Below are 25,831 nucleotides of genomic sequence, written 5' to 3'. Positions count from 1 at the left end.
GTGCGGCGCGGCATTAAACGTTATATTTAGGATTCACTCATCTTTATTTAAAAACATTTCAATGCCCGTGTGCAATGGGTGATGCTTCGTGCTTTATGGCGAAGTTATGTTGTAATTACGTGATATTTTTAGAAAACTACGAGTTATTCAAACGGTCTATTTTAACGGCCTATTACAGGGTTAGGCCTACCTCTTTACTGTGCGGGTTGGCAGGTATGCTACGGCCAAACCGCTTGCGTCTGCGGTGGCGAATAAATGGCAAAACAGGAAATGAATAAACAGGCAAAGGTTGTGAGGTTGTTGAGACACCGCCCCACTGCTGGGGCGAGCAATCGCAGTCCGCAAACCCAAGACAACCCATAGGCCACGAAGTGTCAGCCCCGAAAGGGACTGAAAGAAAAATGACCGGGGTAGCAAGATCCCCGCGCCTTACCTAGGGCAAGAAGGCTAAGCCTCGAGGCCCGTACCAGAGTAAAGATACCCGTACCCCCAACCAGATTTATCATGTGGGAGGAGATGACCTGCCTGCTGGAGGTTGGGTGTAATCTCTGAATCTACTGAATCGATTTCGTAAATTCTTTTACCACTAGAAAGCAACGTTATTAGTGAGTGTCATAAGCTATGTTTTATCACTATATTCTGACGGGAACGGGAAACACGCGGGTTAGACCGCGAGGCATCGGCTAGTATTAATATAATAAAGAGGTAAAGCTAGTGAGGTTAGAGGGGTAAACTCTGAATCTACTGAACCGATTTCGTAAATTCTTTTATCACTAGAAAGTCACGTTATTTGTGAGTGTCATAGGCATATTTTATATCCGTATTCCCACGGGAACGGAGACTGCACAGGTGACACCGCGACGCGTCTATTAGTAACTACTTATAACCTATTCCGATGCCTTGGAGTGCCTTGTAGCAGCATAGGGGGTTTGAAATTTCATATCCTCTCTCTAACATGGAGAGAGGACTGACCCTGTACCTGTAGTAATTATGAAGGTATATATATGCTTAAGTATGAACTGCAACTGAAAACCAGCGCTGCATGCTCTTTTTATTTAAAGAGTATGTAGCCACACATCGCAGGATATTATCCTGACGATTAATAGAACAAATTGTGTTGTGTGGCATAATTATTTAATAAAGCTTTCTTCTTTTTTTTTCTTTATGTACTAAATACGGAGCAAAAAAGCCTAGAAGTCTATCCAAGACGAGCCGGAGAATATATTTAACCCTTAAATCCTTTTACGATGCGATCATTTACATAACACATAAATATTACCATCTTTTCAAATACTATAACCACGTAGTCGGAGGTAGGTTCAACTCAGGTGACCTAGACTATTCCGGTCGCCCCATACAATAGCCGCTCGGGTTTCTAGCCCGCCAGACCGGTTCTAAGCGGCTTGGCGTTTTCTTATTCTGGATATTCCGTTTGCGCGTAGGCGTTCTGGTGCCTCTCTAAGGTTTTATGAGATGGCACTTTATTGTTAATGCAATACCGATTATGGTTACCTTTTCACTAGAACATTTATCTGGATTTGTCTGATGTGATCTAGAAATTCAATTCTATTTGAAGAAAGGATTTTTAATGATTGTTTTATTGTAGAAGAATCATCAATTAATCTGTTCCTAAGCACAAAACTTGAGAACATCACCACAACCACCAATTCATTTTCATCTCACCAATTCATTTTCATTTCACCACGTTTTTCATCGGAATCCCTAGGAAGAAATCATGACTATTTTGTTCTATTGTGTACAGACAGGCAGACACTTTAAAAGCAGCATTTAAAATGGGTTGCACGCGTAGAATTTGAGAAATCTAAAAAAAATGTTTCTTGAGTAACTTTCAAATGGCTGTACCGGATTGGATGGATTCTAAAAACTACAGAGGATTGAATTAGAGATTAAATAGTCACTTCCGATCTTTACAGACTTTACCTACTTGTCTGTCTCTACTGCTTGTCTGTGTTTGCTGTCTCTATTAAAATAATTATAAATAGTTAAAAAAACTTAAAAACACGCTTTAAGTACGCATTAAAAATTACAATTAATATTGGATTTAAGTCACGTGACTATTTTCTTCGTATTCCTGACAGTAGAGCCTTTCATTTGATATTGAGGTGGATTTCAAATAGAACTTATATTATAAATAGGTTGCCAGTCCGCCATCTTGGGGAGACCGCTATATTGGATTTGTAATGACGTTTCTTAGCTAGTATTGTCTGTATTGTCATCAGAACTCAGAGCGTGTGCAAAATTTCATCCTAATCGGAGACCGGGAAGTGGGTCAAATTAACATTCCTATATTTTCTTAAATACATAATTATCTACAAGTGATTGGGGAGGCCGCCATATTCGATTTGTAATGACGTTTCTTAGCAAGTCATGTATTTTCATCAAAAATCAGAGCGTTTGCAAAATTTCATCCTAATCGAAGACCGGGAAGTGGGTCAAATTAAGACTCCAAGATTTGATTTTTTACATACATACCTACTAGGTACCATACATACTATAGGTAGGTAAGAAATGTATATAGATCTATGAAACTTCACGTCAAGTTAGATCAGCACAATAGTATTTTAAGACTTACTGGAAATTTGGAAAAGATTTCGTATAAACTCATTTACTATGCCTTACATGTTGAGATTTATGACCTTTTTATGATAATTAAATTACGAAATAGCAAAGCAAAGCCTCGCTAATATAATTCTAGATGGTCGCCGGTCGCGAACAATGCGGAGCGGCATCAAACCGGCAGGACCGGTCGTCTTTATATGTAAATATAACGCACCATATACTCGGGCTAATCGTATGTGAGGAAAAGATTTGTTGATACAATTTGGCCCAATATTTAATTTTTTGTATGCAGTTGAGCTGTAATAACCCAGTATGACCTTTGCCTTCGGTTCGGAGGGCTAGCCCGTCCCGAAGTAAATTTTAAAATGGAGCGAGATCCAATTGTGGCGCCTCTCCTGTATGCTCCTAATAATATTTAGATATCTATACCAAATTATGAGTGTAAAGTAGGAATGGAACGCGAAGATTTCGACCATACTCTGGGGTGACCAATTGAAAATCAGACGCAGTACCGTCTACGGTTGACTAGGATTATCATTTAGGCGCTCTCTAGGATTTGGCGCCTGGAGCGACTGCTCCGTTTGCCGTATGGACGGGCTGGCCCTGCGGAGGGCATAGGTTCAAATCCGGTCCGGGGCATGCATCTCCAAGTTTTCAGTTATGTGTATCTTAAGAAATTATATATCACATTAGAAAATCATTGTGAGAAAACCTGCATACCTGAGAGTTTTCTTAATTTTCTACCCGTGTGAAGTCTGCCAATCTGCATTGGACTAGCGTGGTGAACAATTAGCCTAATAGCCTTTAACTCTTAGAGGAGACTCGTGCTTAACAGTGAGCCGAATATGGGTTGATAATGATGACGACATAGTGTATTTCTATTTATTCTTATTAAATATAAAATGTAGGAAGTATTTATATGTAGTTAATTTAAATAGTTGTAATTAGGTAAACTATGTAAGTAGTTAATTTAAACACATAGTTTTAATAGACTTAAAAATTACAAAAGTTACTTAACAATACAAGCCTAATTGAAATAAAGAAATTACCTAGTTGAAAAATATTTTTTTTTATTTTGTTTAGCTCTCTTCTATTTTTTTTTTAATTCAAACGGTTCACGTGCTGGGGTGGTTATTACCCATACCAATGACCAATATCCATCTAAAAAAAGTGGTGCTAGATTATGGTATAGTATGACAGATTGGAAACGAATCCCAGATGTCTTTAAGAGAACGCCCCTATAAAGCTATCGAGGCTTTTTATTATCGGTCAGTAATCTTACTGTGATTAGTTTAAAGGTTTATTACGCATTTATTTAAATCTAATAAATGCCAATATAAATGACCTTATCCTTCAAGAAAATATACAACTATAATCCTGATTCCTGAACATGTTTCTTACACCCACGACATTTGATTATTGTACGCTAAGATATGGCATTTATCAGATAGGTGTATTTTAGATCTTGTTTCTATAAATATAGAGTTAAAAATCCAATACAAATAGTTATCTCGCTGGAAACGGTTCAGTGAACTCTATAACACTATGGTGTATGCAAATTCCTTGGGAAGTTTTAATAGGGAGGGAACATTATGTATTTGTATATATCTACTTATAGGTACTTAAGATAAACCTTATAGATTGGCAAGATAAATTTTTGATTTTGTCAAACATCAATAATAGTTTTATACTACTATCGTCGTCATCAACCCATATTCGGCTCACTGCTGAGCTCGAGTCTCCTCTCAGAATGAGAGGGTTTAGGCCAATAGTCCACCACGCTGGCCCAATGCGGATTGGCAGACTTCACACACGCAGAGAATTAAGATAATTCTCTGGTATGCAGGTTTCCTCACGATGTTTTCCTTCACCGATTGAGACACGTGATATTTAATTTCTTAAAATGCACACAACTGAAAAGTTGGAGGTGCATGCCCCTGATCGGATTCGAACCCACACCCTCCGGAATCGGAGGCAGAGGTCATATCCACTGGGCTATCACAGCTCATACTACTATAATTATACTACTATACTATATTATACTACTATAATTATTACTTATTAAGAGCCGTGATAGCCCAGTGGACATGACCTCTGCCTTTGATTCCGAAGGGTGTGGGTTCGAATCCGGTCCGGGGCATGCACCTCCAACTTTTCAGTTGTGTGCATTTTAAGAAATTAAATATCAAGTGTCTCAATTGGTGAAGAAAAACATCGTGAGGAAACCTGCATACCAGAGAATTATCTTAATTCTCTGCGTGTGTGAAGTCTGCCAATCCGCATTGGGCCAGCGTGGTGGACTAATGGCCTTGCCCCTCTCATTCTGAGAGGAGACTCGAACTCAGCAGTGAGCCTAATATGGGTCCCTACAAAATCACTGCAAAAAGGGACCGAAGACTTGCCCTTTTATAAGCTGTGTGCATTGTTTTCAATATTTTCATACTGTTACTATCGCGTTGACGTAAACGCGAATTTATATGGAATTGAAACAGTGTGCAGTAGTGCCACTAGATGTCACTGTTGCAATATCTTAGAAATTCGCGTTTACTTTAACGAGATAGTAACAGTATCAAACTGCCACTTGGCCCTCTAGGTCTAGGTCAAATCTATTCAATTATTATTGTGTTCAATATACAGACGCTCAGTGCAAATACTTTTAGGTTTAATATATAGATAGTTAGGCCCCTTTTTTGGCAGTAACCTTGTATGCCTATAATTAGTGCGTTTGGCAGACTGTGACCATTTGGTACCCCTGTTATGCGAAGCCCATCGACATTTCTGACTTTTACCATAAGTTTGTTGAATACTCGTACCAGTAATTTATTAGTTCTCTTTCTTTCGTTTTACGTCTCTTCTGTCATAATCTATGTGTTCCGTGCTATCATCATCATCATCACATCAACCGATGGACGTCCACTGCAGGACATAGGCCTTTTGTAGGGACTTCCAAACATCACGATACTGAGCCACCTGCATCCAGCGAATACCTGCGACTCGCTTGATGTCGTCAGTCCACCTGGTGGGGAGTCAGCCAAACACTGCGCTTACTAGTGCGGGGTCGCCATTCCAGCACTTTGGGACCCCAACGTCCATTGCCACTTCAGCTATGTACTGACTTAAAAAAGGAAGAGGTCCTTTTCGGTAGTCGGTTTAAAATACCGATAGACATCTTAAGTAAATCTTAGGCTTAAATACGTAAACCGTACGAAATAAGTGTAATTATTCATACGAATAATAATAGCCGTGATAGCCCAGTGGATACGACCTCTGCCTCCGATTCCGGAGGGTGTGCGTTCAAATCCGGTCCGGGGCATGCACCTCCAACTTTTCTGTTGTGTGCATTTTAAGAAATTAAATATCACTTGTCTCAAACGGTGAAGGAAAAACATCGTGAGGAAACCTGCATACCAGAGAATTTTCGTAATTCTCTGCGTGTGTGAAGTCTGCCAATCCGCATTGGGCTAGCGTAGTGGACTATTGGCCTAACCGTCTCATTCTGAGAGGAGACTCGAGCTCAGCAGTGAGCCGATTATGGGTTGATCAAATCAAAATTCGTACGGATATAATATTTTTTAATTCATTTTTAATTTTTCTAAATTTTTACAAATTGACATGAATTTTGTACGGTTTACGTGTAAATCACTTCCGAAGCCTTACAGCGGTGCTTCAAGAGAGCTTCATTATTCTTGTATCTGAAGGAACATTACTTTGTACTTGTTGATTTTACCGTTGTGAAATATAGTGGCTGTATGTTTATGAACATGACAGTCATGTCAACTTTCACATCGAACAAAATGGCTGACAGAACAATAAATACTAAATAACGGAGCTTGGATAGGATAACTGGGCCAGTTTTATATCTTACTATCTATGCCCTGCGGTTTCACTCAAGTAGATTCCGTTCCCATGGGAAAGGAAATAACAGTAGCCTGTGTGCTAAAAGCCGTTATAGCCCAGTGGATATGACCTGTGCCTCCGATTCCGGAGGTGGTTTGAATCCGGTCCGAGGCATGCACCTCCAACTTTTCAGTTGTGTGCATTTTAAGAAATTAAATATCACGTGTCTCAAACGGTGAAGGAAATAGTATCTAGTAATAATAGGAATGTAGTATCGTGATACTAGAGAATTTTCTTAATTCTCTGCGTGTGTGAAGTCTGCCAGCGCGGTGGAGTATGGGCCCTCTCATTCTAACAGGAGACTCGAGTTCAGCAGTGAGCCGAATATGGGTTGATAATGATGTGTTGAGACTAGGGCGATTTTCATCCAAATCTATCAAGCCGTTCGGTGTAACTAAACCCTAGTATGTTTTATTTGCTTACTAGTATAGCCGCCTGCGACTTTGTCTGCGAAGAAGGTTGTGTTTATACAATACCGCGGATTCACCTGCGTAGTTCTCGTTCCCGTAGAAATACGGAGATAAATACAAAGTTATTTTAGTTTCTAAAGTTGAAAAAATTATCGCGAATATCTGCGCCACGGAGGCTCATTCCAGACCAGTTTTCATATCAGTCCAGTAGTTTTAGAGCTTATTCAATGCAAACAAACAAGCAAATAAATCCTTCCTCTTTATAATATGTATTAGTATAGACTACGCTAAGGACGCTACTAAGGACACCTGTAGCTGAGTTAGTTTTAAATTCGGTTTATGCAATATTCTTACGGATCTCTAAAGTTTTTGAAAACCCCCATGCTACTTTCTAACGTAGTGGCCTATTGCTGAAAAATTAAAATCAGTTTAGTAGCTTTAGAGAACACTCTACAAACAAACAAAATAATCTTGAATATTGATAATAAAAAGTTATTGAGCATCATGAACTGCAATTGTCGACGGAATGCACTTAATGTCAGCTACTAGATTAATTATGATAATTATCAATATCAGTTATCATGTTACGTATTAGCGAATGATAACACGTCTTACCGTTTGATAACAAATGCTTTTAGCATTTTCTACGATGATAAACTCATTAGTGCCGGGTTTATTCAGTACAATTTCGTTGAGCACACGTGACTGTAAAGTAAAGAAAGAAAGAAAGAAAAATGCGTTTATTTCGAAATTATGCCATACATCCCAATATCTCCAGTACACCATGACATCCAGGACAATACCCTGCGATGTGTGGCATAACCCAGAAAATGGCCCCAGCTCAGCATAACGCTACATGACCATTTGAATTTGGATACGTAGCGCTGATTTTCAGTTGGAACCACAGATTGGGTAACGCCAAGTAAAATATACATTATATTATAGTATATTACCTAATTAGGTACATGCTATTTATATATACGAGTCAATAGGTGTTTCCTCAAGGATATAAGAATTGTAAGCAAACCACCAATAGCTATTTAAACTTCAGTGCAGTTTATAAAGCTGAAAATATCCGATTTCTAGTATTTATTAGGTACATCATTTTATATGTACTAAATGTACTAAGTATGTTTAAAGATAGGTCCGTACTTGTACGAGTATTCAATAATTTAATTTGATGTTTTACATTGAAAAGTTCTGTGCTAAACACTTAATACATTCTTGAAAATAATAAACTAAAAACTTATTTGGAGGAAGAAAATAAAACATAACACATCTGAAAGAAAAATAGATACGAAGGAAGATTGAAAACATGTAAAGTATTATTCGGTGATAATGATATCTTAAAATAAGCTAAATTGACAGTAACAGAGCCATTTAATAGTATTTAACTTTCACACATTTCTAATTCATCAACTAAGCAGTTAGATACTGCAATGCAATGAGTATTAATGAAATATCGTACGTTTTGCCTTAACCTTCACTAACCCACAGTAATATAAAGCCTCAAAAGCGGGTTGCGGAGGCAGTGGGGTAATGAAAAAAGGCTCAGCGATGAGCTTTGCAAGCTCCCATCGTCTGGACGACGTCTAGCATTCAGCCGGTCACATGTGACCACGGCGCATGCTTACAAACCTTCGCTCAACTTAATACACACTCAATTCAGTATCGAGCGTCCCTCCGCGCGAGGAGGTCATGCCGCTATGTCGGACGGACGCGACTCTCCGTCGCAAAGCGGTCTCCGAGACCGCGTCAGCTTCTTCGAGAGGGTCTGGTCTAGACGCAACAAGACCGACTCAGTCGACGCGAGTGCTAACGTAGACGAGATAGAGAGGAAGATAGAGCAACACAAACGTCAGCCGGAGTCCCCCAAAATTGATGTGAAACTTAAACATGCGAGAGATACACAATCGCCTTCGAAAAGTTACGAAGCAACGTTCCCGAATTTAAAATTGCGTCACGTAGAAGAGTGTGAGACGAAGGCTGAGAGCCAAGATGAGGGTGATTTGGCTGCCGGCGTCCGTTTCGTCAAATTCGAACGCGTGAGCGTCAAGAGGTCCGTGGACTATGGGAGGTCGTTGGAGGGCGAGGACCGGCCGGACTCTCCTCAGCATGAGTGGTACTCCGAGTACAAACAGCACACTTTACACACAGCGCCGCGTAAGGACTACCTGCGCAGCAAATCGGAATACGACTCCCATATCGCTGAAATACGAGGTAATTTTTTATGAATGACTCATTTAGTAAGTACATACTATAATGAGTATTGTTTTCATGAATTGAGAGCAAACCAGCAAGCCGGTCACCTGATGTTAAGTGGTTACCACCGCTACAAGTTATAAACATGTTGCGTCGCCGGCCGGCTTATAAAGATCCGTTTCCGCCCCAAAGGCATAGATATCACCATTAATATGTAATATCCAACAAAAACCGAAACGAACGGACCGAATAAACAAGAATATTTTAATAAAATAATATTTTTATTGACTTTTATTGCATTAGAGTACCTCAATGATATGTTATGGAATTAAAGACAAAATTACGCATATGTGTGGTCAGTGGTGAAGCTAAATTGGATCACTTTTTGCGGTGATTTTGTAGGGACGTAACCTATCTATCTATACTAATATTATAAAGCGGAAGAGTTTGTTTGTTTGTTTGATTGAACGCGCTAATCTCAGGAACTACTGGTCCGATTTGAAAAATTATTTCAGTGTTAGATAGCCCATTTATCGAGGAAGGCTATAGGCTATATATTATCCCCATATTCCTACGGGAACGGGAACCACGCGGGTAAAACCGCGCGGCGTCAGCTAGTAGTTTATAATTATAATTGTAGTACCTAATTGTAGTACCTAGTTGTTTAATATTATTGAATTGACATATGTATAATAATTATACAATAAAAAACTTTTTAATTGCTCAATAAATCTCAATGCAAATGTAAGTAAGTCATTAATTTAAAATTTCAATTGAAAAATAATAAATAGCAGACATTTTAAGAGTTGATTTTTTTAAAGATTTGGACTCGATTCTTGTATTAAAATCCTTTTTCTGTAGTTGTTTCACTAATATCGAGATTTTACTGTGCATTGGATATATTTCAAGGTTAATAGATTGATCACGACTTAGGTAAATTCTTCGTAAACAGCGGTTTACCTTCTGACAGTATCAGCTCGCTATAGATTGCTGATGGGCTTATGTCATCGCTTTTACTGAGTTCTCTGACGTTTGCATTGTTACAATGAATGAGTAAATAATAGCAATAGGCAGTTATAATGTAACTAGCGGACGCCCGCGACTTCATCCGCGTGGAATTCACGAGGGATCTCCAGTTAATCCAGGCTATCATATATCTTCGTTTCAAATTTCAGCCAAATTGGTTCAGTAGTTGTGGCGTTAAAGAGTAACAAACATCCATACAAACTTTCGCGTTTATAATATTAGTAGGAAGTTTTATGTTAATATAAGTACCTATATTTAAGTATATAATAATCTACAAACCAACGATATTTTATAGTATAGATATACGTATAGATTACGTGCCTACAAAATCACCGAAAAAAATTAGCCGAATTTAACTACTCCACTAAGCACACACATGCACAATTTTTGTCATTAATTCCATTACATATGTATGTATATATAGTTTATACAGTTCCTAAACACATAACTCGTCATTGTATATGTATATTTAGGTATTATTTGTTTAAATAACTTTCGTTGATTACATATGCAACTCAATGAAATGCGGTCAATTAGCCGCTTTTGTTCGCAGTTTTGATGCGCTAGTGATATGTCTCTATTATAAAATCTTTGCTGGAATTCGTTTGTTTGTCATCATCATTTTGTTACAATTGTTTACTACAAGTTACAGTCCTCCCTTCTTTTATTAGAAAGGGGGTTTTGGAACTTAAACCCACCATGCAGAGCTAGTGCAGGTTGACGAGCTTATAGGACGTTAGCTTGAGCGCTTTATATGCTCTATGAATCAAACAAACCCAAGAGTTTTTTTTTTTTTCGCGGGCTAACTTGTTAGGAGGAGGATGAAAATCCACACCCCTTTCGGTTTCTACACGGCATCGTACCGGAACGCTAAATCGCTTGGCGGTACGTCTTTGTCGGTAGGGTGGTAACTAAGCCTCCCACCAGCCAGACCTGGACCAATTAAGAAAATCTCTATCGGTCCAGCCGGGAATCGAACCCAGGATCTCCGTCTTGTAAGTCCACTGCGCATAAAACTGCGTCACGGAGGCCGTCAAAAAGTTTTAGAATGCAAAGAATTAAGAATATTGTTGTCAATAGATCAATAAATAAATTAAATGGCAGAGTTATATCAATTTACAAGTCAAGCATTTGATACCTCTTACAACAGCTCGGAAGCGAATCCAATACTTTCGGTGAAACTGCACAGAATAAGGTTAATACAGAGACAAACCGGCTTCGATGTTGTTTTGACCTTGAATTTGTTAATTTACAAACTTATCTCTAAAAATTACTTGTTTATTTTCACAACCGAAAATGTGGGTGTGAGACTGTAATACAAGACCTTTAAATATTATTTTAGTCTACTTGTTATAAACAGCTAATTTTCTATGATTTTGAAGTAAATAAGAATTATTATTTACTAGCAAAACTCTGCTGTTCATCTCCGTACTTCCCATCCCCGTGCGAATACGGGGATATCATGTAGCCTGTGTTACTGTCTGATGATGTAGCTTTCCATTCATGAAAAACAAATAGGTAAAGTTAAGCTTAGACAGATAAAAACAATTAACATTTCTCTTGGTTATCATCAATTACAGTAAATATTACCGCCTACGATAATTAATTATTATTAGATCAACTGCCTAGTTGGTCCAGATGTTAGCCTGTGGCTTCGGATCACTAGGTCTAAGTAGGTACTGAGTCGGGTTCTGAAATACTTAGGTACTAAGCTGTTTTTTCTTCTAGGAAATTTTCAGTAAAAATGTCTCAGCCTGGAGTAGATTTTTGGTGGTGTTACACCACCGTACCTCAGACAGCCGTCTCAATCACTATAATTAACAACTGAAAACGAGCGTAAAATAGTTTAATATCATCATCCTTCCCGTTAATACGCATTGCAGCAGCGTGGCGGGTCTAAGCTCCAAATTTCCCTCTCTTTTATGGAGGAAGGCCTGGTCCTGTATGAAGTCGTTAAAATAGGTTGTCAATGATGAGTGTATTTTAACAGTACAATAATAAATCCTGATAGATAACTCGTTATCAGTAGAGGCAATAAATGCAAAATTCTCTCGCTATGACACAACACGAACTTTTATCTTATCTGCAGTCCAAGTTTGGCCGGCTTATTATAAATATTTATTGTTTGCGTAATCTACTGCGTTACCTTACATCGAAACTAAACGGTTTGTACTGGTTTAATGCTGGTGATTTTATTTATGGTATCTACTTTTTCATGAAAAAACTACTAGGAAAGGCCTCCCTCTATTCAATAGAGCTAATTAAAAAAAAAAACTATATCTACTAATATTGTAAAGAGACATAAAGAGAAGTAACTTAGAGAGAGAAGTATTTACTATTACATATTTTTTACTTTACTACTACTTTGTTAATACCGATTGAAAAATTCGTCCACCAAAAAATCTACATTATTAAAGAAATACAGCCTATATTTTATCTCCGAATCCCCATGGGAATGGGAACTACGCGAGCCAAGCCGCGAGCTTCTGCTAGTGTATAAAGATGCAAAAGTTTGGATGGATGATGTAATTACTCTATAACGCTTAAACGACTTAGGTAATGAATAATTGTGTATTTAAGCACATTGAAATACTAGTGTGGAAAGTTAACTTTTATTCCAGTATTAGAAAACTGGGATAAAAGTTAACTACTTAAGTTAGCCAAAACCAGTAGGCCAATTCACTATCTTTGACTATGCTATTTGACATACACGAAATAGGGATGATGACAGTTTTTTAAATTGTGTATAAATTAAGAGTATACTAATAGTAAAGCAATTTTGTAAAAGGAACAGGGTATCTGCGATCATTACTTTCGGAGCTACAGGGATTTAAAGAGTCAGATTTGCGGCGCTGCCGCGGATCCCTGAAAAACGCCCCATACAAAATGGCTCGAAAAAATGACGTCATAGGCAATGTAATGATCGCATGAGGCAATGTTATTTGTGCGTTTACCTTTATAGTTCACATATTAAAAAATGTCACATTTAATGTAAGGAATCTAAAACTGTATGAATTTTCATCTAATTACGATAATTTTTTTTTAATAGTTTTTGAAATTTTATTATCTCATTTATTTTGCAAATATCCAGACAATCTTTGCTTTCTATGTATAAATTAGTTAACATTGACCCTATTTACCCGAATGTATCATAAAAATCAATATATTCAAACCTAGTCATCATCCCCATTGAGATTCTATGTAACAAATGTCATCCTGTGCTTACTGGTGGATATCATGGCAGGTAGATGACATTTTGTCAATTGAATTGATATTTATTTTAATAGGTTGATAATAAAGACGTAACTAGCCCAGCAGATTTACGCGGGTAAATCCGCGGGGTAAACTTGATAAAAATTTACATGCATAAATTATTTTTGTTATGGCAACAATTAACACTTCCAACAATAGTGAAATTAGTGTACATCTATACTAATATTATAAAGCTAAAGAGTTTGTTTGTTTGATTGAACGCACTAATCTCAGGAACTACAGGTCCGATTTGAAAAATTCTTTCAGTGTTAGATAGCCCATTTATCGAGGAAGGCTATAGGCTGTATATTATCCCCGTATTCCTGTAGGAACGGGAACCACGCGGGTGAAACCGCGCGGCGTCAGCTAGTATGACATAAGTGTCACAAGTTGAACTCTCTGTAGATAAGCTACTCTGTTGTTTGTTTTGAGGGTCAACTCACACTAGTGCGAGTGTCGTTAGTAAGGGTGATGTCATCGACACTCGTTTTAATTCATATTTATTTATTCTGCCGACGGTTTGTTCGTGTGAATATTATTCAATATCCTTGCGAACAACAAATTAAGGTAGGTTAACTATACCTAATGTAAAAATCTTCGCTTAATATACGTAGATATATAGGTTAGGCACAACTGATTAGTTAACCTGTGAGATTCTGGGTTCGAGACCCGTGTTGGGCTACGAAATACTGAGCCTTACTTTCTTCAAAAAATTTCATAAAATATTTTGTATATACTAAAAATCCTTTTTGTTGAAAGAGTTCGAGTAATATAGTAAAAAGGGTTATGTTTAGTTTATTTTCTTTGAGGCATGGAACCCTAATCTCAAATATATTCTAAATTTAAAATTAAAAAATATCATTATAAAGTTATTTATGAGAAAGTATTGAAATTGATTATCCCCTCCATAACTACTGAAATTAAAAAAAATATAATACAGAAATTAGCTTTCTATATTACAGACTAGCTGACACCGCGCGGTTTCACCCGCTAGGTTCCCGTTCCCGTAGGAATGCCTATAGCCTTGCTCGATAAATGGGCTATCTAACACTGAAAGAATTTTTCAAGTTGCTGAGATTAGCGCGTTCAATTAAACAAACAAACTCTTCAGTTTTATAATATTAGTATAGGTACATTACGGGAATTATTAGAAACCTATAAGTCGGCTTCAAATTACATGTAACTTAGTACTTGTGCTTACCAATTTTCATTTGCAGTTGAAATGTTAGCGACGACATATTTTTAAAATCTACATTAAATTTGTTGAATAGTTAACAAATACATTCAGTAGTTTTTGAGATAAATAAATTACACTTAGAACAAGATATTGCACTTTGATTAGCAATTCTGTCGGTAATTTAATCAATAATAAAGTCCATTCTGATAAAAATACTATTCAGATTATCATATGCTAATAAACAAATTGTTATCTGTTAATTTATATGAGAATAATTTGTTATTATAGATATAACTAGTACCCATCCGCAACTTCGTCCGCGTAAAATTCAGTTTTTCATAAATCCCGCCGGATGGATTTTTCGGGGATAAAAACCTATATATTTGCTCAACAACTTCAGAAAGTCCCATCAAAATCGGCCCAGCCGCTCCAAAGATTACCTCGGCTGTTTAGACAGGCAGTTCAATTTTATTTATGTTCTTGTGATACCTATTAGATTGGTGTCTGAAACAGTATAGGCTTGTTTTCATCTCATTATACTGGAATCTCTTTAAAAAAACCTTATTTAGTAGTTTTGCTTGAAAGAGTAGATAGTTCGTACATCCACCAGTCCACAAACTGTCGATTTTATATTTTTTTTAAATGGTCTTAAATTGTTTATTATCAATCTACTAGATTGAAAAAAAATATCATATTTTTTTGACAATACGAGACAAAGCACCTGTCGGTCATGATGGTCTATATTTCAACTGTTTCATGACGTCACAAAAATATTAATTAACAATTAGTTTGACGTTTAGTGCATCAAGTAACATTGTGACGTCACAAAATGGACGACACCGTTTTGAAAAAATACATGATTTTTAAATTGAGTTTTATAAGACATCCTTAACTTCTAATAATAATTAATATCTATATATTTCGGACCCTTATTCCAAGATATATATGAAATTAATGTTGTTTATATTAAATTTGATTAAAGTAGTGTACCTAATAAGTATATTTGTCCATTTAATGCAAACACGTTTATCCCAATGCAGTAACTTTGGTTATAAATCATAGCGGCAGAGGTCGAGGTTCAACGCGGAGCGGCTTTGAATTTATCCTCTTACGGTATACCGATGTTAAACAAGCTACTCCATTAACCGAGGGTACGGTAATTCGTTTGTAGCTGCGTTAGTTTAGAGAATTATCTAGAAAGGAGCTTTTCAATTGAGCTTTTTCTAGAAAATTTTATAATTTACAGATACAATGATCGTTGGTGAGCTATCCGTACCTACTAACAAGTCCATCGCATACTAAGAAGAGTTTGTTTGTTTGAACGCTAATCTCAGGAACTACTGGTCGGATTTGAAAAATTCTTTCAGTGTTAGCTAGCCTATTTATGGAGGAAGGCTATAGGCTATATAGTATTCCTGCGGGAACGGGAACTACGCGGGTAGAACCGCGGTTCGTCAGCTAGTAAATGATAAGTCTTGGATAAAAGCATGCGTTACTTTGCGCAAGTTCATCATGAATAGATAATAATTTATTTATATTGCTATCACCCGTGAAAAGACGACGAACCAATGCAATAGCACGTTGTAGAGTCAACATCTCCTGAGGATGCTCCTAAGGAGAGTGCGCTCTGGAACATTCAATCTAGTTATTCCGACAGTTAAACATTACAGTAATTAAACGCAATCTAGTTCTTCCTTCACCCTTTTACCAGCAGTGCGTATAATTACGTAGTTGATGTCCCTTGGACTCGTAAAAAATAATTTGGCTCTGCTTTGCAGATTAGCACTGCGAAGTTATGGGATGTTCTTTCATATCTTCCGCTTTCCATATTTTTACCACCTACAACGTGGGCTTCTAGGCAAGCTTTCCACAGTGGTTGCATCTTCGCTTACCAGGCATGATTGTAGTCAAACGCAAATATAAAATGCAAAAAGCAGTAATAACTTCACTGATATCAGTCAAGAATTTGATAGTGTCGCAAACGGTAACTATTGTCGCAACCAACACGTCTCTTGTCATCGATATTCAAGTCGCTGGCGTTTATTTACGTTCAGAATTCGTTGAATTTATTTCAAAACACGTTCGCAATGTTGAATGACAAAATTGGACGCCCATTGAATGATGTATAACTTGTCATTTGAATCATAGATACATTTTAGCGACCTCTCCCTGTAGTCAAGGTCCGGGTCTCAAAGGTCCTCAAACCTTAAAGTGCCTCCTTTCCTCGACTAAAGTAAAGGTTATGTTTTAACCCCTGAGAAGCTCATAGAAACTACTAATTTCGCCTTTCGTTTCTTGTCTTAGGTCGGAGTAGATTCCCTGCCTAATTAGGCTACTATACTCGGCTCAGGTCTGATTTGGAGGTATCAGTCAACTTACCATAAAGACGTATCTACTACGATGATGCATATTCTAAAAAAAATTACTTTTTAGAAGAGTTCTCTCGCATTTTTCCAGGACCCTATAATAGGACTAAAAAGTGATTACAAATATAAGAAAACTAATGTTGAACAAAGGTTATGATTCACAACACTTGTTAGGACAACTTAATTAACCAATCAAACTGTAACCAAAATAAGACCCTAGAATGGAAGAGAATGACCTTGGGTGAAGTCACGTACTTGTGAACGATGTGAGTAGGGTTAAAGGATCCTTTGACAGTTGACTAACACTCCCCTTTTCCACTCAAGTTACTCTCCCCGCCTATCCCAAGTAACCCATAAAGAATTACACAACAAGAGATGTGGACAGCTCGAAGTTCGAACGCCGCGAGCACACTGAAGCCAACATGAGATCGTGCGACGTCATATCCGTCACAGACTATTATTTCCTACACTATTTATTAAAAACATGTAAATTTAAAAGCGGCTAACGCGGCGATAACAATCCCATCATCAGATCTTGACATGATGATAATATGATCACCGTGGTGGTAGGAACAAAAATCCACAATTGATGGAAATCTCGGTGACATTGGTCAATACATGTTTAAAAAACATACATTTCGAACCTCGATCCTCCTCCTCTTTGAGATATGGAAATCTAATAAAAATACATAATCGTAATTAAACGAATGAGAGAAATAATAATTAGATTTATGAATTAAAATGTCTGACAGCTCAATGCTCTGCGGCGCCGCTGTAGCCTGGAGTTGTAATTGCAATGATGTCACCGACATTGACTCTCGGCTCGTCCGTGCTTACTTACCGCCATTTTGCCTGCGAATTGTTGAATTTGCAACGATTTGCATTCAAACCTCATTTACAATATGAACTTGGCAAAAATAGAATTATTTATTGTTATTATATATAAAATAACTTTACATTTGTTGGCGAACATTATGTTGATTTGCTGTTGTGATTATTATAGTAATTTTGATTGTAAATTAAGTTATTAATCAATCATCGCTATTCGATTTATTTTTATTAAGGTTTCCGTGTCAATTCATCATCAACAATCCATATTCGGCTCAGGAGGAGACTCGTGCTCAGTAGGAGCACGAGTCTCCTCTCAGAATGAGAAGGGTTAGGCTAATACGGAGGCCCAATATCTTTGGGAGACTTCACACATGTAGAGAATTAAGAAAATTCTTAGGTATGCAGGTTTACTTACGATGCTTTTCCTTCACCGTTTGAAACACTTAATATTTATTTTTTAAAACGCACATAACTAAAAATTTCGAGGTGTATGCCCCGGACCGGGTTCGAACTTACGCCCTCCGAATCGAAGGCAGAGGTTATATCCACTGGGCTATCACGGTATCCGTGCAATTACATAGTTAATTAATAATAATTAATGTCTGTTTATGTAGACGGCTTTCCTCCTTTTAGGAGCTATTCGCTAATATCTCACTAAGCTTTCTTGTTTTTTTTTATGTAAAAAATCCACACGCCTTTCGGTTTCTACACGACATCGTACCAGAACGCTAAATCGCTTGGCGGTATGTCTTTGTCGGTAGGGTGGTAGCCGAAGCCTCCCACCAGCCAGACCTGGACCAATTAAGAAAATCTCAATCAGCCCACCTGGGGATCGAACCCAGGACCTCCGTCTTGTAAATCCACCGCGCTCACCACTGCGTCACGGAGACCGTCAAAAAAAAAAGATCAAGACTTTTGTAAAAGCTTCGTTAAGAATCAACAACAATATAATTAACTAATCATAATTTAATTTATAAAATTAAACCATATTAATTATTAAAATAATGAATTTCAGAATACTTATAAATTCGATCTAATTAGCGTGGCCTAGTCTTTTCCTGCACAGAAATTCATAAGAATCGTGTTACCAATTATTTTCGATTACTTTTTAATTTACCAGAATAACGGCATCTGCCGTTATTACTTCAGTTATCTCCAATAATCCTCACACAGATTCAAACTTAATTTGTTGTAATGTAGGTTGACTAATCTGAATGAATTAACTTACCGTAACTAAATTTTGGGATCGAGATCAACCGAAAGATCAACAATTGAATCGTTTTGGGTCACAGTTAGGGTTGCTACTTGATATATTTTGTTATTTAATATAATTTATCATGAGATCTGGGGTTTATTGATTGGATAATATTTATAGTGTTAGTGTTCTAGTGTACTGTATTAAGTAAATTTCATAGTTATAGTTCAATAGAAAGTACCGTGTTTAAATTTTTACTCCATTGATAGTTCCAAACTCGCACTAATTTATGTAAATTTAGAAACTGAAATAAACGATTTTTATTTTTTTAACCGACTTCCAAAAAGGACGAGGTTCTACGTTCGGCTGTATGTAGGTTTTTTTTATGTATGTCCATCGATAATTCCGTCATTTATTTGTGCCATTATATTTATTGGTGCCAATCTAGTGTCCTGTTTTAATTAAAGCTGTTTCTGAAAGTACCATAGAAATTTTGTAAATGAGTTTAATTAATACACGATACTAGATTGGCACCGCCTTCAAACTGATCAGAAGGTAGCACAGTTGGAAGTCGGTTGAATTTTTTTATTAAAATTTTAATTTTTATTTTATGAAATATTCGTAACCTGTGGTAGAATAGTCCGAATCTTTTTTCCAGTTAATTTAAAACTTTGAGTTTTACACAGCGTCAAGGGGCTAAGCATAATTTATTGTTTTAAAATTTAACTCTTTCACGAGCTAAAGGGTTTTGACAAAAAGACGGTGACGACGCATCAACAGACAAGCTAAAAACAAAGTGTTTCGTTTTTTCCTCTGAGATACGGAACTCAAACAACGAAGAGACTTGTTGGATAATGCGTTCTTAGAAGGTTCTTCATGGTAGTTGTATCATATTTTTAAATATTTATAATTTAATTTCTAGCTGATTTTTTTACAACGAATAATTTTAACACCGTTTAGCGTAAAAACAAACAAATTAACAGACATCCAAAAACATGTAAATACGGTGCATGTGGCAACCCTAACACGTAATTTACCGAGAGTATTTTATGAATGCTCAAAAATTGTTATCACTGACTCGGTCTACAATCTACATTAACGTTGCGGTGACCTTTCCGAACAGGAATCGGAGACATTCCTGTTATACGGAATGTTTATGAGCTCCCTGTCCGCGAATTCTTCGCGTTGATTGGTCGATTAGCATTCATTCTGATTATTAACTGACTTCAAAAAAGGAGGAGGTACGGCTGTATGTTTCAAGTGCTTGGCAGCAAAAGAAGGAACGTCAATTTTTTCTTTCTGTCTTTTCTTTCTTTCTTTCTTTCTAGTGCTTCCCTAAACAAGCGTACTACATAAACCATAAAGGGTATGCCTATCCCCGGACCTGGCCTTGACTAACCACCCGGCAATTAGGTTATATCTAAAAAAATCTTCATAATTCTACTTAAAACATAAAATAATTTCTTTGTCAAATATGGAGAAAAATTTTTTACCATACAGCCTGAGTATTACGAATTTTTGTTTTAAATTATTGGTTTGTTTGCTCGTTTTCTTGTTTGTTAAGCTTGTTGGTAACAGAAAAAATAATACAAAAAACAATTACAGCTTCAAATGTTATCTACTTGGCCGCTTTGGTAAGCTAAGGACCTTCTTGAGGCAAAAGAATGATACAAAAAGGTTTCTTTTCATCAAGAAACATACTTTTATTGAGCCAATTATTTAACCAGATCCTTATTTATACATCATATTGTCATCTTCATATACTTTTATACGGGGGTGTAGGTACATTCCCTTCAGAGTCTAAAATTATACCCATTTCTCTTCTACCTTCTAATCTGTGCCTGGGCATATTTAATCATGTCCACATCTATACTACTATTATAAAGCTGAAGAGTTTGTTTGTTTGAACGCGATAATCTCAGGAACTACTGGTCCGATTTGAAAAATTCTTTCAGTGTTAGATAGCCCATTTATTGAGGAAGCCTATAAGCTATATATTATTCCCCGTATTCCTATATGAACGGGAACCACGCGGGTGAAACCACGAGACGTCAGCTAGTATACCATAACCTTCCATAACATTGGTAATAGCTCCACAAAACATACGTCATCAATATCCAATTTCATGGTATCAATACCTTGATCAACTTGATCCTCGACAGAGCCATATCGACTCAACGAACCGTGACCACCTGCGGAGAACCACTCGCATGGCACATTAATACCTACTCGTATACCTACTCACTGCCTCGTCGTCCCAGTTAGTCATGTTCAGATTAAAAAGCCCTGGGTTCAAGTCCTGGGCTTCTCTTTATATACTAGCTAACGACCGCGACTTCGTTCGCGTGAAACTCGATGTGAACTTGCAACCCCTATTTCACACCTTTAAATAGTCCACTGATGATTTTAAAAAAATATAATGGGGATGACAGTTTTACTACAGGTACTACTACCTACCTATAGATTTCACAATACTTAATAAAAATTAATTTTGTGTAAGGCGTCTGCACAAACTAAATTTAGAAACAATTCTTATATACCTCGGTCATGTCTTTCTTTTAATAAATTGAGATTGACTGACCAGGAAATTGACATCTTCTGTACCTCGGCTACCACTGCCCGTAAATCACTGGCCACAGAGTACTTTAACTTGTATATGTTAAGCTAGCTTGTTTACTTATCAATTTAGTTTTGTTGTTTCTGTTTTCTCTTTCGTCTTTTATATTATTGTATCTCTATTATTTTTATCATTATCTCTTTTTTTATATTGGGTTATGTTTTATTGAAGTATGTTTTCCTTGCGAGCTTGCTATCATATGTAAAATTTATTTGCGAAAACTTGTAATTGGCTATAATCTGTTTTCTATGTTGTTACTTTTATTATCTTTGTATTTAGCTGTAAGTTCTCCTTTCTAAATAAATAAACAAGAATGGGATCTGTGGGTGTAATACGGTAATACCTACAGGAGGAAAACATAAATAAACCTATTACATAGATACTATTATGATGTATTCTGTAAGTACCAGATACATTTATTTTTGGTACGGCATATCGTGCTTATATCGCATGTAAATTAGCATAGATAGCATTTACAGATAACATAATAATAGTTTATTTCATTGAGTTTGTAGTTTCTATTTCTAGATATATGGAACAATTTCGAAAGCGAATCAATTTGCAAAAACTCCATGTACAATTTAATTTTTATTACGCGACACTAAAAAAAAGATTTAATTAATCTGGGTGCCTGTTCTTCGGGAGATTTTCAAAATTATTAAATTTAAAATTTTTAAGTAGGTAGAAGAAGAAGAAGAAGAAATATACTTTATTGTACATTAAAAACAAAAAATAAACAATAACTTATAATAACACTTAAAAAGAATAACACACTAATGTACAAATGGCGGTCTTATCGCTAAAGAGCGATCTCTTCCAGACAACCACTGTGGAAGAGAAAAAAAAACGTAAGCACCGATTCGGGTATACGCACACAAAAAATAAGAAAAGTTAAGTAATTTAAATACATAAATATTAAGCAATAATACATAATAATAATACATAGACTATACTTAACTACTTCATACATATATACAAAGAAATACATATATACATACATACATACATACATACATACATACATACATACATACATACATACATACATACATACACACATACATGGAATTTCTCCTAGAGCTTCGCCGCATAGAGAAAAGTGAAGAAGAAGAAGCTATGACTTGAAACACTTAATTAAATTTATTAGGTAATTAGTTTTCAAAATTATAAAATTATTTTCAATATTTTAACGACAAAAGCAGATAACCCAGAAGTGGGATTTGGTGTGCACTATTTATTTATAATGCATTAACAGCATTATTTGCTTGCATTTAAAATCATACACACAGATTGATAATAATTTTCGAAAGACAGAAAAGGATAGTGTCCCGCTAAATATTTGGGCCACTAAGAAGTTCAGATGGAACCTATGAAGAATGAACTACGGATTAAAAAATCTAGTGAAAGGCGAAACAATAGTGAGACATTGTAGAGCCCAACGTCTTCAGTGGTTAGGGCACGAGAGAGAGAGACTAGAGCCTAAATTTATGTCAAAATGGAGACCTCAGGATTAAAAGCAAGACCTAAAAAAGAACGTAAGATTGTGTGAAAGAAGACTTGCAACAAACGGAAAAAATAACTGGGTGGGAAGAAACGTGACGAAAAGAAATGAATGGAGATAATAAAAATTTTAATAAAAAAAATATAACCGACTTCAAAACCTAAAAACGTACCCACTAAACTAAAAAGCGAAAAATAACATTATAATATGTTCTACCTGCTGATCAGTATGAAGGCGGTGCTTAGCCGGTGATGTATTAATTCAAGCCATGTGAGAATATATTATAGATTTAGATTTTGCAGACAGTGTTGTTTCATGAGTTCCTGTCAGAAATGGCTTAAATTAAGACAACACCGGCTAAGCCCCGCCTTCATACTGATCCGCAGGTAGAACATATTATAATGTTATTTTTCGCTTTTTAGTTTAGTGGGTACGTTTTTAGGTTTTGAAGTCGGTTATATTTTTTTTATTAAAATTTTTATTATTTTTTCATTTTTAGTGTAAAATTTAATTTTAAACGAATACATCAGACCCCTAAAGACAGTCACAACCCATCTTGGTACAAAATTCTCAGCAATACAAGTGAAACAAGCCCAAACACAAGGTAGCTACCGTAAACCGTTAAGGGGTTCCCTTAATTGACCTTGGTCTTCATCATCAGACCCCTAATAACAGACACAACTCATCCAGGTAGAACGTTCTCAGCAATACGAATTAATCAAGGCCAAACACAAGGTAGTTACTGTAAACTGTTAAGGAGTTCCCTTAAATTGTCCTTGGTCTTCATCACCCCTAAAGGACAGTCACAACCTATTTATGTGGAAAGTTCTCATTAATACAAATTAATCAAGCCCAAACACAAGGTAACTGCTGTAAATCGCCGAGGAGTTCCCTCGTATGTTTTATGGCTCCATCATCAGATCGATTTCAAACCTTCATGAAATTGTAGTGCTTAAAAGTACTAAATGGAAAAGTTTACGAACACACTAGATACCCATATAATTTTTGAAAGTTCCCCTCAATTTCTCCAGGATTCCATCATCAGATCTTGACATGATGGCAGTGGGACCAAATGGGGACTATACCGTTTCAAACACAAAAAGAATTTTTGAAATCGGTCCAGGCGTCTTTGAGTAATCAGTGTACATACATAAAAAAAAAAAAAAAATACCGACCGAATTGAGAACCTCCTCCTTTTTGAAGTCGGTTAAAAAGTAGTAGAGGAGGCCAAGACAAAGGGTTGTAGCGCCGAAGGAATTAAAGTAACACTATCTGATGCCACAACCATTACCTTACCTTACCCTATCAGCCGATAGACGTCCACTGCTGGGCACACATAGGCCTCTTGCAAGGACCTCCAAGCACAACGGTCTCGAGCCGCCAGCATCCAGCGGCTCTCTGCAACCCACTTGACATCGTCGATCCACCTAGTTGGGGGTCGACCAACACTGCGCTTTCCGATGCGGGGTCGCCATTCCAGCACCTTGGGACCCATCTAATCTCAACCATTGGCTTGGGGCCTCAAACATTGGACTGAAATAATTATAGTAGTAGAAAATCATGTCTCTTTATTTATTGTGGGTGTCCCTCTTGACCCAAATACGTCTCGCTCTTGACCTCCGAGATCGAACAAAACGATGTATGACATCATCTTCCCACATTTGTACAAGTACCTAATATTCTATCTGTTATCATTTTTATACGGCTGAAGGAGTGTTATGGTTGTTGAACGAAAATGAGCTTGAGATGGTTAGACCTTCCTCATTTTAAGACTGAAAAAACTTTTTTATTTTTTATTTTTTTTTAATTTTCTACAAGTTAGCCCTTGACTACAATCTCACCTGATGGTAAGTGATGATGCAGTCTAAGATGGAAGCGGGCTAACTTGTTAGGCGGAGGATGAAAATCCACACCCCTTTCGGTTTCTACACGGCACCGTTCCGGAACGCTAAATCGCTTGGCGGTACGTCTTTGCCGGTAGGGTGGTAACTAGCCACGGCCGAAGCCTCCCACCAGCCAGACCTGGACAAATTAAGAAAATCTCAATCTGCCCAGCCGGGGATCGAACCCAGGACCTCCGTTTTGTAAATCCACCGCGCAAACCACTGCGCCACGGAGGCCGTCAATAAAGATTGTTAGCTATTTTATTAACCGACTTCAAAAAGGAGGAGGTTCTCAATTCGGTCGGTATTTTTTTTTTTTTTTTTTTTTATGTATGTACACCGATTACTCAAAGACGCCTGGACCGATTTCAAAAATTCTTTTTTTGTTTGAAACGGTATAGCCCCCATTTGGTCCCATTGCCATCATGTCAAGATCTGATGGTGGAATCCTGGAGAAATTGAGGGGAACTTTCGAAAATTATATGGGTGTCTAGTGTGTTCGTATACTTTTCCATTTAGTACTTTTAAGCACTATAATTTCATGAAGGTTTAAAGTCGATCTGATGATGGAGCCATAAAACAGACGAGGGAACTCCTCGGCGATTTACAGCAGTTACCTTGTGTTTGGGCTTGATTAATTTGTATTAATGAGAACTTTCCACATAGATAGGTTGTGACTGTCATTTAGGGGTCTGATGATGAAGACCAAGGTCAATTAAGGGAACTCCTTAACGGTTTACGGTAGCTACCTTGTGCTTGGGCTTGATTAATTTGTATTGCTGAGAATTTTGTACCAAGATGGGTTGTGACTGTCATTAGGGGTCTGATGTATTCGTTTGAGATGAAATTTTACACTAAAAATGGAAAAATAATAAAAATTTTAATAAAAAAATA

General features: G+C 36.9%; 1 protein-coding gene across 1 annotated transcript in view; it reads left to right on the top strand.

Annotated features, from left to right (window-relative positions):
* The first annotated feature begins 8,447 nt into the window (after positions 1–8,447).
* The window catches only part of LOC128198379 (muscle-specific protein 300 kDa-like), a 44,704-nt gene continuing 27,320 nt past the window's right edge, over positions 8,448–25,831 (top strand). Inside the window, exon 1 of the mRNA XM_052883584.1 lies at positions 8,448–9,107. Within this exon, the coding sequence (XP_052739544.1) occupies positions 8,594–9,107 (514 nt within the window). The 5' untranslated portion in view covers positions 8,448–8,593. The remainder of the gene's footprint in view (positions 9,108–25,831) is intronic.

This window comes from Bicyclus anynana, chromosome 9, assembly GCF_947172395.1.
Source record: "Bicyclus anynana chromosome 9, ilBicAnyn1.1, whole genome shotgun sequence".
In the NCBI taxonomy this organism is placed as follows: Eukaryota; Metazoa; Arthropoda; class Insecta; order Lepidoptera; family Nymphalidae; genus Bicyclus; species Bicyclus anynana.
The sequence above is the reverse complement of the archived record's forward strand: the minus strand, read 5'-3'. Positions and strand labels throughout refer to the sequence as shown.